The 18,922-nt window shown below is 35.9% G+C and overlaps 1 protein-coding gene across 1 annotated transcript; it reads right to left on the bottom strand.

Moving 5' to 3' along the window:
- Positions 1-1,929: 1,929 nt before the first annotated feature.
- On the bottom strand, positions 1,930-16,534 carry LOC132548715 (uncharacterized). The gene is made up of 9 exons (XM_060212597.1): positions 16,442-16,534; positions 15,468-15,688; positions 14,500-14,560; positions 10,869-11,178; positions 6,343-8,274; positions 4,843-5,032; positions 4,074-4,320; positions 3,206-3,349; positions 1,930-2,052 (listed from the first exon to the last, which is right to left on the bottom strand). The coding sequence occupies exons 1-9, from the start codon at positions 16,532-16,534 to the stop codon at positions 1,930-1,932; spliced, it is 3,321 nt and encodes a 1,106-aa protein (XP_060068580.1).
- Between the last annotated feature and the right edge of the window lie 2,388 nt (positions 16,535-18,922).

Raw genomic sequence — 18,922 nt, 5'->3', positions numbered from 1 at the left:
TTTGATAAATAGATAGTAAAACAAGTGGTGCAAGTTTAGATGTAAAGACAGGAAAATGAGAGATAAAGCAACAAAGCAGAAAAAATTTAAGTTGGAATGTTTGGTTTCATATGGCCATGGTCAGGCAAACCTGCCAACTTGAGGTAAGAAGAAAGAAACAGATTCCAATAAATATTTGTGATAAGTGCCTCAACACTTCATTTTTCAAATGCACAAGGCACTTACTGAACATTGGAATATATCGTACTCTATAAAGCTGTTCTTATGTAGAGGGCTGTGAAAATCGAAATTTTTGAAAAAACCAAACAGCTGATGATTTACAAGAACAGTATATCTACATATTATGCTTCTGCTTACTAAAGAACAAAAAGCAAGAAAAAAAATCAATACAAAAACAAAAATTAGGACATTCCTTTCTCCTATATCAAAGATTCATAAAAAATATATTTTTAATTGAACATCAAAACTACATTTAAAGCTTTTTAATTAGCATGGTTTCAATTAAACATTTATTAAAGCATCTTGATATTGTCTCCAAAACTGTACATGTATAATATTGTGTTTTATCATATTGTGTTTCTGTGGCTTTCATCTATAAGATTAATCAAATCAAATTTACATTACCACACCATCCATGGGTAATGACTGTCCATATTGAACTACAATTTTCAAGTTGAATTCAGTTTTAACATTACATGTCACAAGTATTTATTGGAAGTAGATTATGATGTCAACCTGCAAAATGAACTTCAAATCTGGGAACCAGAATTTATAATTCTGCTTCTCATAGATTTATCGGAATATGATTAACTTCTAAAATCGATTTTAACACCATATTAGTTAAACAGTTTTAGGTTCTTTAAAGCAAATCATTAACATGAGATTTATAGTATGAAGAATGTATATTATGTACGTTTCACCAATGCTAAACAATATTTCCACATTAACTTTTATTTCCAAATAATTTCTTGCCTTATCAAGTCACAAACAATATGTTGTACATCTAATAAAAAGCAAAATCAAAACGATGAAATTACATTTTACAAACCATTCCATATATATAATAATACACCCTGTAGAACTTTGATGGGCATATAAAACCAGCATATAATCTGGACTGGTCACATGATCAGCTTAAAATATTCATGAACAAGATTTGATACAATACTGTAATTTTTAAGCCTGGTCATTGTGTAGTTCCGATCCACATAGATTCTTTTAAATGAATTCAAATTCTGAATTTCATTTCTATTTGAAAATGCTAAATGAATCCTTTAACTTCAAATCATTATCTTTCAATGAGTTAATTACAATTAAATGTAATATTTGTGACTCAAGCCAATTAGTATTGAAACACTAGCCCTGACAATACTTTTTATCATAAAGCATAGACAGGGTAATATCTTGTCAATAAAAACAATGCATTTTAAACATTTTGCATAAATTTAACACTTCAAATATAACAAATCAAAATCTATAGTATATGACTGATGAGTCGCTCACATATAGCTTTTTTTTCTAATAATTTCTTACCTTCAAAGACAACATTTAAACAAAACCTATCTCACATTTCATTGACTATGGCAACACATAACATTTAACTTAAAACTTCCATTGTAGATTTAACTATGACCACTACCAGAGAATAATCTTTGTACTTCTGAAAGATTGTCAGTTACTCCTGGAAGTCTTTCATAAAAGTTAATTCCAAAAACAGCTCAAAGATTCAATATAAATAAAAAGAGTCAGTAGTTAAAATTCTTCAATCTCTTCCTGAAAAAACTTGCATGAATCTTACTGATATACATCAGAAATGGTGTGAAGACAATTAAAATGCAATCTTTGTGAAGTTTCCACTTTTTAGTTGCTATTGTATGTATTTCATTCCTGGTTCTGCAATGTCAGGTTTTGTAGAGGAAGTCTGAAGAATCAGTAGAGATAATCTTTGTAGTTCTTCAGTTTTTTTAGCTGTTTTTTCATTTGTTTCACAAAGTCCACAGGTTGTACTACAATCGAGATGTCTCTCCCAACAGCATTCAGCAATCTCTCAATCTGCCAAAAAAATATATTGCTATTGATACATAAAAGGTTATAGAAGATTGTACAGAAGACACACAGGTGAACAGCACATTTCATTACATATTTAGAACTTAATGCAGAAGAGCCAAACAATGATTTAAACTGTGCCATACACCTGTGTTTTTTTTCTTAGACTTATCAGTGATGCTAGACGCCTCCATTTTAAAACCTTAAAGGCAACTAAACAAGATTAAAATTGATCAAAAGAAATGTCAAAATCTAGATAGGGAGGGGCTATAGCAGCACACAGTGTGTTGTTGTTTCATTTAATCAATATCTGACTCACATTTTGCGTCCTCATATTTTGCAGTTGTCCCAGTTTGTGCTAGTTCACATTTATTGAATTTTGCACATGTCTATACATTGGTATACATGTTAACAGTCATAAAACACAGATTTCCTTATATTTTGTTGATGTCAGATGTTTGCTAAGTATTTAATTTCACGCTATCTTTGATGACTGAATAAAATATAATCTCCCACAAATATTACCTACTACACAGTATTTCAATCAATTACTTAATTTTCCTAAATTTGGTAATTTCAGAAGAATATGTTAAGTATATGTGTGCATTCTGAACAATATGTCACTATATCTCCTCGTACAGTATAGCTCCTAGGCTTTAACATTTAGGCTCTTAGCATCACTGACGAGTCCTTGAAGGACAAAACAGCTGTACGATGCAGTTTAATTCATTGTTTGGCTCTGCTGTATCTAGCTCTATATTTGTATCAAAAGGTGCTATTCACTTGTGTGCCTTTTGTACTATGTCATAATGTTCAGCCACAGAGAAATAATACACATAATACACTACGTCTCAGCTAGCATTATTTACAAAATGTTTAACCTACCTAAAAAATTAAGAAACTATCAATCAGCAATCTGCTATTTCTACAAAATGACAGAAGAGCAAGTATCGATCCTTTAAAGTATACTAGTGCACCACATCAAGACATTTCTGTTTTTATCAGGCTGGGAATTTCACACAGTGTAGTTATATAGAAAAAGCTTTAAAATATCTTTAAATTCCGAAAAAAGGGGCGAAATAATTCCAGAAAATCTATCCAAAACTTTGTTCTTTTTTTTTTATCAAAACTTTCCATATTTCAAGAATTTCAGACATACCTCCTCCCCTTTATATGTGAAGTTGAGTGATCTACTATTTATTTCCGTAAGCATCCAGTTACATTCACCAACGCCATCCACCATCTTGGCTCGCTTTGGAAGACCACATCTAGCCACAAGGCCATTCGGATCCACATAGGTGATCTATGTATATAACATAAACCAATCATACAAAATAAGCTGTTTTCATTCTAAAATATCCTCCCCAACCCCTCTTCAATAAACCTCCTCTATTTTCTTTTCCAAAGCATGTAGCAATTTTCATATCACCAGTCCAAAGAAAAGAAGGTGTTATTAACAAATTTGGTCAGAAGCATCCTTGCATGAAGGCAAACAAATTTTGCATAAATGTTGGGTCTGGGTCTTCAAGGGCCTATGGGGTGGAACACAAGAGGAAAAATCTTGGAAATCTTCTTCAATTCTTGGCATGACAGTATTTTGTTCAGAACTGGGCTGAGACATCTTTGGGTGAAGCTTGGGTCTCAATTCCGTATAAACTGTACCTCACACACCAGAACTATGGTTTATCATACAGACAAAACCAAACACACCAGAACTATGGTTTATCATACAGACAATACATCATACACCAGGCCTATGGTTTATCATACAGACAATACCAAACACAACAGAACTATGGTTTATCATACAGATATACCTCACACACCAGAACTATGGTCTTATCATACAGACAATACCAAACACACCAGAACTATGGTTTATCATACAGACATACCTCACACACCAGAAATATGGTTTATCATACAGACATACCTCACACACCAGAACTATGGTTTATCATACAGACATACCTCACACACCAGAACTATGGTTTATCATACAGACATTTATCTTATAGATGTCTTACCTCTGCTGTACCTCCTTCTCTGGTAATACCGAGATTCTCCCTATCGTGATTCCTACGAATAGCCAAAATGGTAGCATAAGGGAGACGTTTGACCACAAAAGTGACACGTTGAGATTGAGTCTGTTTCAATAACTTAGATGCTTGGACTGAACTGGTCACTCTCACATCTTCCACTGATATCAACTGGTCCCCAATGTGGATCTTTTCAGCAAGTCTTGGAAAACGACGTCCATCCCAGCCAGCAATCCTGTACATTTGGCACAAATGATTAATATTAAAACAAAAAAGTCAGGAGTCTGTACTATTTATACTGTGGGATAAACTGAACAATACAGTGAAAAAGAAAAAAAAAAAAAACAGATGTTGAAAACGAAACTCCATCAAATGCTTCCAATTATACATCCTACATTCGCATTGTATTTACCCTGTAGTGAACTGAAGGTGCTTAGATATAATACTCAATGTTGAGGGGTTCGCTTAGCTGACAAGCATTTCTGCCTAACCAAAAAATCATATGTATTTACTATAACATCTTGGAAAACATTTAGGGCAGGTATGTAGAAAGGCAAATTTTGTCATTTTAACAAATAATTTTATGTGGTTAATATTGAAAGAGATTTTGCTTTAGACAGTGCCACTTTAAAAAATTGCCTCAAAATCTGATGTCGGGTTACCAGACAACAGAAATATTTTTTCCTTGGCCTTATTAGACATGAAACTATTGTGACATCAATATATTATGTAGTTGAATGGACCTATACATACGTACCAGACTCCATTGAACATTTCAATAAGTGCAATTGCATGTGCTGATTTTGGACTTATATCAAGTCCTACTCCATGTAATTTTTGCTCTTCATTTAGCAAATCCACTTGACTCTGCTTTAAAGGTACTACAACAATGGCAGCTGAAGACTGTCGAATCTGCTGCCTTTCTGTAAGGGACATTTGCCTTCCCACTGAAAAGTACCACAGGCTTTAAATTAGTTGAAAACTTTGAATGTTTATCAGGTGACACCATGTAAGGTGATGTGATTACATCTTTGCATCTCATGAAGAAATTTTAAAATAGACTTCTTCCTCTTTATCTGATTGATATCTTTCAATCTGTTATCAACAGTCAATGTTATCCTTAGACAATGTAGTAGCTGGTTGCTACTTCACTAAGCAACTGATGGGAGGCCCATACATGCCATCCAAAGACAGTACAGTTGTAACTGTGTTGTCTAAGAAAAAAACCACAACAGAAGATGATCAGTGAAACCCGCTTAATATCACATTCTACTTACCAGGAGGAAATGTGATAACTAGCAGAACATGTAGTAATATCTATCTGTCTGTGGACATCATTTTCACTCTTGATAAGATTTCTTACAGACTGTCCATTTTCTTCATCATTATTTACATTCCCGATGTGTATTCACTGTCTGGCCTTACCAAAAAAATCTATGTTTATAATTCGGTAAATGTCAAGTTCGGTGCAAAGGAAGCTTGATCTCTGTACAATGCAGTAATTTTTTGAATTTATGAACTCATTTTGTATGAACTAGAAAAGTCAAGCAATAAGTGAATGGAAATAAAAACATTTATAAAGATCTTACTAAAATAAAATAAGACAATAATATTGTTGTGGAACTATTTTCTGTTTACTTCATGTGGTTGACAAACTTTCCCCCGAAATTAAAATCTGCTATTTTGCTATATCATCAGATGTCTGGCTGTAAGGGAGATAACTCCCCTAGATTTCACTACACTAAGTTTTCCTACCCAAGAGCCTCTTTGCTCCAAAAAAAGGGTCACACTCTCACTTCATATTAATTACCAGAAATATGTAAACAAATTTTGTGAAAATCAAACTAAATCATCAAAGTTATCAGAAATACATGTTTGCCCTCCATCTATACACTAGACTTTTTGGTCTACTAACAGGAACAGCAATAGGGAAATTCTTATGAAGGATGATGCATTATAAACAGGCCTTCACAGACTTACTTTAACTTCCTCATGACCCCATTTGACTAATTGGGAAACAATGTGTTCATCTTATACTAAGCAATCTTGTTGGCCCAGATGGAAGTGCTCAATAGGTCTTACTATAGGGGGAACCAATCATCCAAAGGAAAACCAATAGTTTGCTAGGTGACCTTATTACCTTTTCATGTCCTGGGGAATACAACCATGTTAAGTGAAAGATGAATACATTATCACTGCATCATCCGAACATGATCATATTTCAAGCATGCTAGATGATCAAAGAAAAATCTCATACCTGTAGGACGAGATATGGCTTGGTCGTCGACAGACTCCGACCTCTGTGGAGGATCTAGCCTCGTAGTTTGTGTGCCGCCTGATTTGCCTGGAATGTAAACACTAACAGAACGGTTCGCATTCCTTCTTAAACTTCTCTTTGGAGGCAGTGGAGGGTTTGAATTCCTTCCAGTTGCATCCTCATAAACCGGTTCAGCATCCTCCTCCTTTGATTCACCAGATCCAGATGAAGAACTTGTGCTGCTTTTTGAGTTGGTTTCAGCATCAGGTACGAAATTAAAAGTAAATCCATCATGCGATGGAGAAGTTGCTCTTTCTGCTTTTGTTGATGAGAGCAGTTTATTTTGCATATCGTTACTACTATCAAAGTTTGTTGGTAATGAAGGCAATGGTCGCATAGAAATTGGGCTACGCCGATTAGGTGAAGTCACAGACGTCTGTTTTTGAGAATGTAGAGTTTCTAAAGAAGGTGGCACTGGACAGGTCACCCTTTCTAATGAAGGGGGTTTTTGGCTCGGTAAAGTATCCAGAGATGGAGGTTTTGGTGCTAGGAAGGAATCCATAGATTTCGTCTTAGGTGTTGTAGAAGACTTTGAATTTTCACATGAATTCTCCATGGAAGAGCTACTGTGAGACTTTGAAGCTTTTTTCTGAGGTACAGAATACAAGGCTACAGGAGGTTCAGCATCAGCCATGGACGAACTACTATGAGACTTTGACGTTCGTTTCTGTGGAGCTGAATACAAAGTTGGCGCAGATTCTGGAGTAACTCGTCTTGGTGGTCGAACAGGACGCAATACTTCCTCTGTTGAAAGGCCAGCTACAGGCTTGGCAGACTTAGGAATGGAATACAATGAGTCAAACTCACTGAATTCTGTCCGACCACAAGTAGGAAATGTTGGTGGATGGACAACCATATTAGACCGCTGACTAGACTGTGAGGAGGTGGGAATTGGAGTGTGGACAAGGGTGTTCTCAGATCGGGCAAAGTCATAGATGTTTTCCGCCCTTACATTGATAGGTTCTTGGACTACATAACTTTTACCAAAGTCATAAAGATTTGAAGCGATTAGTTCATCTGGGGAAGCACTTTTCCCATGAGCATTTTTATCACATAAATTATAATTTTCATCTTTCCCACCTAAAGTCATCTGTTTAACACCAGTTGCAGCAGAATCTAAATCTGGTTTGTTACCTTTAAGGACACTCTCCTCATCACCTGAGGAAGTGTGTGATGCAGGCTTTTGTGTACAATCAAAGTTGAAGTTGTCTTCTGGAGTAGGCGTGCTAAGACTATAATTGTCCTCATAATCATCACCCTTACTCGGCAAATGAACAAACAACTGTGCATCATCGTATGCTTTTAGAGTAGATTTTCTACTGTTTACATCATTGTTTTCCAAGCTGCGAACCCAAGGGTCAGTGGCTGCACTATCTGAATTTGACTTCCTAAGTTCGACAACATTATCATACCCATCATCCAAGTCCTCTATATCATCAGCATTAGAAGTGACAAGAGGAGAACGCACAGAAACATTATCTTCACTCACTGATTTTGATGCAGTTTTATTTAATCCTTTAACCAGTAAATTACTTTCCTGGTATTTTCTTCGAGGCGGTGCTCTTAAATCAGAATCAACATTTACAACAGCACTACTGATAAATGTGGGTCCTTTCTCTATGTAAGATCTACCTCTGGCTGGTAAAGGTGGTACAGATGATGTCATAGCATGGATTTGTTCTGACAATGGTCTAGTAGAAGTGTGGAATTGGTGCGAGTCTGATCTCCGAGGTACTGGAGGAAGTTTATTGGACAACCAGAAGTCTGGGGTAACAAAATCATCCTCCGACGTATCCATTTCATTGTCACTACTGTCTTTATCAGCAGTTACTGAGCTACCACCCTCAGCCCCCTGGGCACTTTGAACATAATCTGAAAGTATAAAACATTCTTGGATAATCAATTTTCTTAAAGAATGTAACAAGAATATGGGAATTGCCACATTAAAAAGCAGCAAAATAAAACTCCTTACTTTTATTGTACTTTTGAATAATTGGTAGATTTAGGGTGGATAAATGCTTTGTTTTTTAATAAATAATATGTATTTCTTTGATTGGTATCAGTACCATCATGTATGAACCACCTTAGTCTTGTGTCTATTCTCTCACTATGGCAACTGAGGCTTAACAACTAAGGTTTGTGATATTCTGATATTTCTATGGAAAAATTTTAATTATTCAGAATTAGCAAATAATCTTATCAGATTAACTCATTTGAAATATAAACAAAACATTTTAATTTGACATTCACCTTTGACTTAGTGACCTTGACCTTTATTTGGGTGACTTCTCATTTGATTTCAATTAATCACATTTCATTTAGTTATAACAAGATATTTAGTAAAAAAATATGTCTTTGACGTTGACATTTGACCATTAATATTTGTGCTTGAAATGTATCATAATTAGTGTTCCCCTTTTACATGATGACCCTGACAAGTTATTGGCCATTTTCTCATTTGATTTCAGTCAATATTGTTTCATTATATCAAAAAAGCTGCCAGGAAGATAATTCAAATTTGACCTTGACCTTTAGCCCAGTGATTTGGCCTTTGATCAGGTGACTTCTCATCTGGTTTCAGTCGGTTATGCTGTATTGTGCCATAGATAATATTCACCAATAATATTCCATTATGGTGTAATTTTTATTATTCCAATCCTCTTTATAGTAGGGCAGGGTGTTCAATTCAACTATCCGGACACCCGGGCTGGTGATTATCAGGTGAGGGCTAGATGTTCCATGACACTGACTAGCCAGTGGGCTAGTGAAATTTATCTGTAATCTGTGTTACAAGCCAAACTGTTTCTGTACACATTGGTCAGAGTATTAAAATTTTACAATCACAGGTGGTTTCCATTGGTCCATCAAGATTCTCAAACATAAAGAATACCTTCATCTAGTCATATCAAATGCTTGGTTATGTCATAGATGGATTTAAGAATTCAAGCCTAGGAGTGACCCAGATGTAAGTGCTAGTTTACTGATATGCAGGGATAATTTGGATTTGTTTTATTATATATTAAGGGACAGTACGTGAACATGTCACTGATTGTTGGATATATGGTTCTAAATTATAAATTAAAAAAATTCTGGTGCTGTTGAAATTGAAACAAGATCATTCATGCTTAGTGCTACTGCTTTGATAGGTGTTACATCACACAAGATGTGTATACTTGACAGATGTTTACAACATTGTCTTCTGAAATATACCTTTCTCAGTAGTTTTGTCTGCTCTATACTTCAAATATTGGAAATATATAAATAAAAATACATATATTTCCCTATGAGAAATAGAAGAGTAACAATTTCATTGATATTAGCACCAATAGTTCAGATCCAATGTATAATTTGCTGCCTTAAGGTTTACCCACTCAAAATGAGAAAGAATAAACTGCACTCATCTAAGAAGTAGAAGTTCAGGGTGACTCGCTTTACCTGTGGTATACATGTACAATGTATATCAATTAATTTCTTTCATGTTAATTGTCAACTTATTGCACAGAAACTAGACAAACAGTATAACTCATATATGTTTAATGCTTTATTGAACAACACAGATGTAATTAATTCTGTTGAGAAAATGGTCTATTAAAGATAAAACAGCATTTAGAGTTAATTGAAAAATTCCAAAAGTAGGGGTAATGGTTTTGATCAGGTCTAGTAAGAAAAAATGGTTCACTAGCCCTTGGGCTAGTGGAAAAAATTCCGAATTGGACACCTCTGTAGGGTCATCTTGACTTTTGACTTCTGAAGATGAAAAGATTGAAAGCTTTCACTTCTGGTGAAGAAGTAATGGAGAAAGTCTGAACGGAATCAATCAAACAGAACTGAAGATATTTTGAAGAAATCAATTTCTCTATCGGTGTTCATAGTGACCTTGACCTTTGACCTCAGAATCCAAAATCACTCCCACACAAGCACTTCCTTTGATGTAACATTGGGTAAAGTTTGAGTGCAATTGACCCAACAGAACTTCACTTGTGGTGTGCAATCTTTTGTCCATTCATATTTGAATTCTTCAAATTCATCAATTTTTTGCTCATTCTGTCACTAAAAAAAGCATTTATACATTGAGGTCCAATTCAGAATTGTAGATGAAACCAAATTTGAAGAAGATTTATTTCATTGCTCTAGGAAATAAATTTAAATGGAATAGTGATTTATGAAAAATGACTCACACTACAAGTGTACATGAGACCTTTAACTGAGTGTAACCAACAAGTATACTTGAGTGAGGTTGGACAGACAGCCAGATAACCAGATTACTTTAGGGATCTGCATCTTTCACAAGGTCCCCTATTCAACCACAGTTAACCCTTTGTCCAAAACATAAACTCAAACTCAAAGTCAGACAATAAAATAATCTTTTTTGATGATGCCACTGAAATGCAGGAGACATATATGTGGGCTTATCACTAAGCATGGCTTTAATTTCTTACCAGAAAAAAACAGAACAATTGTGATACCTTTAAGTTTGGTTGGAACTTCAGGACTTTGAGGACTGGGAATGTTTCTAGATGCTTCAGTCTTCAAATTGGTTTCTTCACTATCAACATCTACATCATCATCATCATCACTCATGTGATCAATCAATTCCAGAAAGTCTTGGTAATCTTCCTCAGTAGGTTCAGGTATTCCAGTATGGTTCTGAGGGTTCTGTGGATCTTGAACTGAAGCTGATGCACCAGCTTCTAATGCTGCTTCCTGTTCCAGACCCGTTTTTTTTGGTGTATACCGGACTGGATATTCCACATACACATGGTCCGTGCTCTGTTTCTGTAATGAAAACCAAAAATATATTATGACACAATTGTCATAAAGCTGTTGTAGCTGCCCCACCCCACTTTGATATTCAATTTGATTTTTTTAAATTTCACTCAGTCCCTTTCTAGGTTTCAAAAGTTAGGCTCTTAGCGTCATGCACTTACAATAACAAGATGGCTTTAAGATGCAGTTTTATTTATTATTGACTCTACTGTGATCTTATTCTAAATTTGTAGTAAAAGTGCTATTCATCTGTGTGTCTTTTTTTACATTCTGATTGTATTACCAGCTATTGTACTATCGAACTCACATTCTGCCAATTTTTTTATAATGCATCATCTTAAATTGCATCTGTATTAAATTGCTCTGTATCTGTGGTGAGCCCATTGATAAAGAGACAGAAAAGCCTGCCTTGTCTTGACTGAATTCCACAGCTGTAAAAATATTCGTTGAGAATTTATTTTAGTTGATTTTGTGGGTATTCCTTTATCCATAAATTCATTGGTGAACAAACTGTTCAAAAAATTAGTAAAATGGTTTTACTGAACTATGTTTCTCAGGGAAATCAAGTTTCTATGAAAATTTTTTTTTCAAAAATTGTGTCCCATAAAAATATATGATTTCACAGTAGGATAAAAATACATTGAAAATGTATAATAAGTCAAGACAAGAGGCCCATGGGCCTTAACAGTCATCTGACTACAAAAACTTTCAGCAGGGAGAAGAGTTATTTTTTTCTATTTTGAATGAAATCTTACTAAGAAGCTGTTTTCCATGATGCAGATGGTAGTTTTAGTGAGGAGTAGGTAACTGTAACAAATGTTATGTTTTATTTGACAATGAAGATGGAGCTCAATCCAACTGGTGAAACTTAAGAAGTTTGAAATAAGTGTTGCACAGGAAAACCAGGATTAGCTGCTCTGTTGAAGTTTTGACAGGGTTGAAAAATAACAACACTTTGTTGGCTACCTTTCCTGAACATATCTACCAATTTATCGCTCAATGGTGCCAGTGGAACTGGTGGAGAAATCTAAAATATGTTTTTCAGGATCATTTCATGCAAGTTGGAGCTCAATCGCACTGGTGGAACTTGAGATGAAGCTTGAAATGTCAAAAGTTAATGCATGGTGGATGGCGGATGGCTGATGGGCATGGCGGATGGTGGATGGCGCATGGTGGACAACAACAGACGAAGCACAATGGCAAATGAAAGGCTTAGATTAATTACAATTAATGATCCAAAATTCTGAATCAACTTTCATTTTCTTTAGTTTTCACTGCTATTTTTACCCAGTAATAAAGGGATGGTTGTTAATAATTCCACATAAATCTACATATTATCATTTAACAGAATTGCAAACAAAATCAATTGAACCTCCCAGAAATAACCCAACCATAACAATGTGTCATAGGTTACGTGTGGCCTATTTGGGCATAGTGGAGAATAAATACAGTACGTGTTTTGACAATTTGCCCTGAATCCTGGCTCTACTCACCTCCCATTGACCCAAAGATGCTCTATAAATTAGGTTTAAATGTTTTACTTCAGAAAACAGCTATTGCTATCAACATTTATCCTTCTTGTACCCTTTTGTTTTGTCCTGTAGAACTACAGCCAAGGGATTCTTTATTCCAAATTATCACATGAAGTTAGTACCTGGTACTGTACTTGATTGGTTGGGATGGGGAAGATTGCAGGATAGGGCAGAGTTGCTGGATTAAGGCATGTAGATCTAGTCTCACCCTAAGAATCTAGAGGAACAAATAAGTTCAGGATCAATTAAGAAATTCACTGTTTCACATATTGGACCCCACAATTACTAACAACATGGGAACTATGACCTTGTGGATCTGACACCTCCCACTACCAGGGGAACAATGAGATTCCACATCTCCCACTACCAGGGAAACTTTGAGATCTCATACCTCCCACTACCATACCAGGGAAGCTATGAGATTCCACATCTCCCATTACAAGGTAAACTGTGAGAGCCCACACCTCCCACTACCAGGGAAACTATAAGGTCCCACACCTCCTACTACCAGGGAAGTTATGACAGCCCACATCTCCCACTACTCGAGAAACTATGAGATCCCTCAATTCCCACTACAAGGGGAATTATGAGATCCCACACCTCCCACTACCAGGGAAACTATGAGATCCCACACCTCCTACTACCAGGGAAACTATGAGATCCCACACCTCCTACTACCAGGGAAACTATGAGATCCCACACCTCCTACTACCAGGGAAACTATAAGGTCCCACACCTCCTACTAACAGGGAAACTATGAGATCCCACACCTCCTACTACCAGGGAAACTATGAGATCCCACACCTCCTACTACCAGGGAAACTATGAGATCCCACACCTCCTACTACCAGGGAAACTATAAGGTCCCACACCTCCTACTACCAGGGAAACTATGAGATCCCACACCTCCTACTACCAGGGAAACTATAAGGTCCCACACCTCCTACTAACAGGGAAACTATGAGATCCCACACCTCCTACTACCAGGGAAACTATAAGGTCCCACACCTCCTACTACCAGGGAAACTATGAGGTCCCACACCTCCCACTACCTGGGGAACTATAAGGTCCCACACCTCCTACTACCAGGGAAACTATGAGATCCCACACCTCCCACTACCAGGGAAACTATAAGGTCCCACACCTCCTACTACCAGGGAAACTATAAGGTCCCACACCTCCTACTACCAGGGAAACTATGAGATCCCACACCTCCCACAACCTGGGGAACTATGACTTTCATTTACAGAATTTATCTTGCAACAGACCCATAGGCTAAGACATTACTTTTGACTGAAAATCAGGAGAAGGGCTTATTACTGTATAAGGTTATTGCCAAATAAAATTGATATAATGTGAATATCACTGAATCTAATCTGGCATGAAGATTAAATTCCTATCAGCTAAGCTACTTTGGGTCCTTAATCATTTCCGTCTAACACACTCTACAAAACTTTGGTGTTTTTCCTTCATTATTTTCTAGTCTTTATTATTCTCATAATATCAAAGATTCCTTAATTGTTCTATAGAAGATTTCACTAAATGTCAAAGTTCTTTAAACTGCTATGGATTGTAGTAAAATTCAAATGAAAATTCAACAGAGTGCAATCTAAGGCTCCTCATAATGACATAAGCTGATGTACTGACATTTCAAAATACTGTACATTTGTATTTTTGAATCAAATACAAAGATTCCCTTTTAAATGTCTTGACAGCTAGGGTATTTTTAATAGATATATGTATATTTGTTCAATGTGCAACTGAGTCAATGAGAAATTCTCCTCTTCCAATAACTTACAATTTTTCCATAATGCACCAAAGTCCTTTCTAAATTTCGGCACCAATCCAACATCTGGTCCCTGCAATATTACAAAACATTTGATATAGCTGGAAAAATCTTAAACTGACTGTGACTTAGTTGTTTAATCAATTTATAGTGTCTTGCCCAAGGAAGCGATCAACTACAAATATTAACCTGAGGATGGGATCCTTGAACCCCATACCTCAGGTCTTCACCTGGAGGATCCGAACCCCATACCTCAGATCTTCACCTGGAGGATCCGAACCCCATACCTCAGATCTTCACCTGGGGATGAGATCCTTGAACCCCACACAACAGATCTTCACCTGAGGATGGGATCCTTGAACCCCACACCACAGATCTTTACCCGGGGATGGGATCCTCAAACCCCACACAACAGATCTTTACCTGGGGATGGGATCCTTGAACTCAGAACCACAGATCTTTACCTGAGGATAGGATCCTTGAGCCCCACACCACAGATCTTTACCTGGGGATGGGATCCTTGAACCCCACACCACAGATCTTCACCTGGGGATGGGATCCTTGAACCCCACACAACAGATCTTCACCTGGGGATGGGATCCTTGAACCCCACACAACAGATCTTCACCTGAGGATGGGATCCTCGAACCCCACACCACAGATCTTCACCTGGGGATGGGATCCTTGAACCCCATACCTCAGATCTTTACCTGAGGATGGGATTCTTGAACCACACATAACAGATCTTTACCTGAGGATGGAGTATCTACTGACAGAATTTGGCATGATTAATACACTCAGCAACTAATAGTAGAAGGTTATAATGCAAAATTAGAAATTAATTCTAATTCAATCTAAATGTAAAACAAAAAATAAATCTATTAAGAGATTTGGAAAATAGACTGTATTGAATTGTAAAAAAACTCTTGCCCTGAGCTAGAAGCCTGACAGGTAAATTTTTATTTCATCTTGACTGATACCTTGATTCTGCAGTTATTTCCAAGACCCGTTCTTCTAGAAACAAACAGAAGGTCCAAGCTTTACTCGTTCTTCCGAGGGTGTATGTAATTTTGTAGCATGAGCTTAGTTCATATGATGTCATAGGTTGCCCTGAGAATGCGCTCTGCTCCTTCTCATAAATTTCCAGGAATGGTCGGCCATTTCTCACAATGAACATGTACCATCGACTTGATTCAAAAAGCTAAAAAAACAAAACCAACAAAAAATGTTTGATTTTTGATTTTCTAGAGTATTGGAGAATTTGCAAAACTTAATAGGTCTCAAGTGAACAGCATTCTGATGCTGTTCGTTACAAAATACTTGAAGTTTTAAAAAGCAACATGGCCCAATGGTATTCTAGGCAAGATACTGGATGCCAGCCATTTGCTACAATTTTTACCACTGCAATGACAGCTGTATAGCTTTTGTTTACCCTTGGACGTGTAAAAGAACTAGGAAGCATGTACTGGTCACCTGACTAGTCTGAACTAGCTATAAATTGGTACTAGTGTTACAGGTGTACAATCAGATATTTCCATTTTTTGTTTTCCAAAATGATCACTGCTTAGTTGGCACTTGATGGATAAACAGCTCTCACTAAATTCAACAGAGATAAAATTAATGTCAGTTTTAACAGTTTATGATTTTGTTGACATATTCTTCAATGAACATTAAGTATTAATTAAATACAATATCCCCACAAAAATTAGTGGTTTTATAATGGAAAACTAATCGGTGAATGATGGGAGAATATCTGGGCTGCATATCTGGAATAAGTTGGGGCGGCCGTGCAAAGGTTTGTATGCACAGACCCAAAAATACTGCATCAAGGCTTGTTATAGAAAGCAAATAAGATCAGTAGGTTCATCTTTATATCAAAAATGAATATTTCTCATCCAAATTGTCAACCCGCTTAAATGGTTCTTGGTTTTCTTGAATTTGGTACAAGTTCTACCTGAAGGAGACTTGAGCAAAGGCTGGAGCGTGGACTGTCTGCTGCGATAGGCTTGGCCTTCTTCAGGTAGCCCTGCTTGATAATATTCTCCATGGCCAGTCAGCAGTGGGTCCTCCTCACAGGACTTATGTGATGCATAAGGCACTGGTCACGTCATCTACAAAAGTTAAAATTTAGAGGGTTTGATATTGGTGAATCTGACAATGTATAATATGTTAGACCAGGTGATATATTTATCTATCAAGAAGCCAATGACTGGTCTTAAGCTCACCTATATTTAATGTTGTTCAGTAAAATTATTAATCAAACTAATTCTATTCTAATATCTTGTTATAAGCCCACCCTGTTTTATCACATGCAGAATTCACCTGAATGTTCAACAATAAAACATGTATTGCCTTTTTAAAATCTTTCACTTGTTCAAGAAAAGTAACTTAACAGATCTGATTTGTTTTCTCAAGTGATAAACTGATTTTCACACAAGTGTCCATATGTCTTTCTTAATATAATAAAATTATCCCATAATATGGGTTGACATTGCATACTGCTAAAGCAAAATGGATTATTGCGTCACGCTATAACAATTTTTTGTTTAGTAATTTCTTTGATGAATTGAATCGGACAATTAGTGTATTCTAACTACATTTATTTGTAAGTGGAAAACAGATTCTGTATATGTTCTAACTTGAATGACATAAACTTTACTTCACATATACAGATTTTGGATTAACAGTGGATCAGAAATCTGAAAAAATTTATCAAACATCTCAGTCACATACACTTTCAGGTAGCTGACTGAAGATTATACACTTACTGTTAGGGACAGTATTCCTCAACAACTGATGTCCAATCCAGTAAAAACAGAAATGACTGACATACATTATACAACAAACTTTATATGAAGTTATATCAAGCAAAATAAAAAGTTTTTAACTTCCTGTTTCTAACATGTAAGGTTTCATAAAAACTTCTCACACAGTGTTAGGTCCTGGGAAAACTGATACATGAAATGTCTACCCGGTGTTTATATCTCAAATCATGTATTACTTAAATACTGCAGGAAAAAAAATGAGAAAACTCTAAAACTAAACACTGCAGTTTGAGGTTTTCACAAGGAACGTTAGGTAAATATTGACTACATGTAAACTTGTGTATAAATGTGACATGTGATAAACCCTACAAACACTAGAGCAACCCATGTATGACAGCAATACAGAGTGTAACATTTTAAAAGTATCCTGACCTGTAAACTGTACTGGTACTGGACCGCTGATGAAACAGGATAATTACTATAAACTCATTATGTGTCAAGTGTTGTGGTACTCTGAAATAGTCCCTCTGAGTGTAAAGTGTCATATTGGTGTATTCTGGTGTTTCAACCAGCCAACACCTTACACCAGTGCAGTGTGGAGTTTGGGTATAATATGTACAGTATGTATTTTAATCTAAATATAAACTCATGGTCTAAGTTATCCAGGTAAGAACAAATATACCTCTAACGGATGAAAATCTCAGTGGAGTGTGTATGATAGCTGATGACCATATATGCATGAATTTAGAAATAAAATCAGTGTCCAACCCAGAGAAAAGAAGAAAATATAAGTATGTTTAGGTAGAATTAAAAAAATGACTTTGTTAAAAATACAAGTGTACATACAAAGAAAAATTATTTTTGAAGTGGTTGAATGGGTCTCAGATCAGACAACTTACCCCCAAAACTTGTCCCATATACCAGGTATGTACATATCATTTCTTTTGTTATAAGCAAGCTACTAAACTTTGGGATATTTTGATTTTTTGGTTCATTTTGCCACTTTGGTGAATGAACCAAAATTAAACACTCCAAAATTTCATGGAAGAAGTTGTTGCAACAACATTGTATAACTTCCTGGTTTAGACGTCCAGTAAAAATGTGTCAACTGTTAGTGTCAAATTCCCTCCTCATACTAATTACTAACTTGTTATTTGTGCTGGAATATTATAACTTTGGATCAAGTCTAAAACACTTGATAAATCATGCATCAATACTGGTATGTTTTCAACTATATGTCATAAAATTTCCTATTTTATAATATTCATTGTTATATCAGTGCTCAAGTGTAAGTCTATTGATCGATATATATACAAGGTAAGTATAGCAGTGACTTATGTTTTTCCTGTACAGCCAGGTGAGACAAAAATACAAAGACTTTATGGAAGCTTAGTTTATATAACACTGCTAAGTTCTCAATAAAAACCTTTTCAATTAAAGGCTATCAATGATCAAATCCTGTCAATTTGCCACAAGCTTTTCAACAATGTGTACATCTATGTACATGGCATGACTTCCAAATCTATTTTTAGATTTTTTTGTTAAAACCAGTGACAAACCATATTTTAATTGAATTTTTTATCAGGTCCTCTTGTCTTCAACTTCCTCTCTACTGTGTATTACAGCTGTATCTGGGTTACTGGGATACTTTATGTTTGTATGGATTTACT

Source organism: Ylistrum balloti, unplaced genomic scaffold (assembly GCF_031769215.1).
Source record: "Ylistrum balloti isolate Yb309-2 unplaced genomic scaffold, AGI_CSIRO_Ybal_v1 Utg369616, whole genome shotgun sequence".
Taxonomy (NCBI): Eukaryota; Metazoa; Mollusca; class Bivalvia; order Pectinida; family Pectinidae; genus Ylistrum; species Ylistrum balloti.
The sequence above is the reverse complement of the archived record's forward strand: the minus strand, read 5'-3'. Positions and strand labels throughout refer to the sequence as shown.

What these genes read in the sequence shown, in the direction of transcription:
- LOC132548715 (XM_060212597.1), bottom strand. Translation starts at nt 16,534, where the DNA reads ATGGAGAATATTATCAAGCAGGGCTACCTGAAGAAGGCCAAGCCTATC. An exon ending in GAAATAACTGCAGAATCAAG is followed by an intron (nt 14,561 to 15,467) that starts GTATCAGTCAAG and finishes GTAATATTGCAG; the next exon opens with GGACCAGATGTTGGATTGGT. An exon ending in TCACATATAAAGGGGAGGAG is followed by an intron (nt 2,053 to 3,205) that starts GTATGTCTGAAA and finishes TTTTTTTGGCAG; the next exon opens with ATTGAGAGATTGCTGAATGC.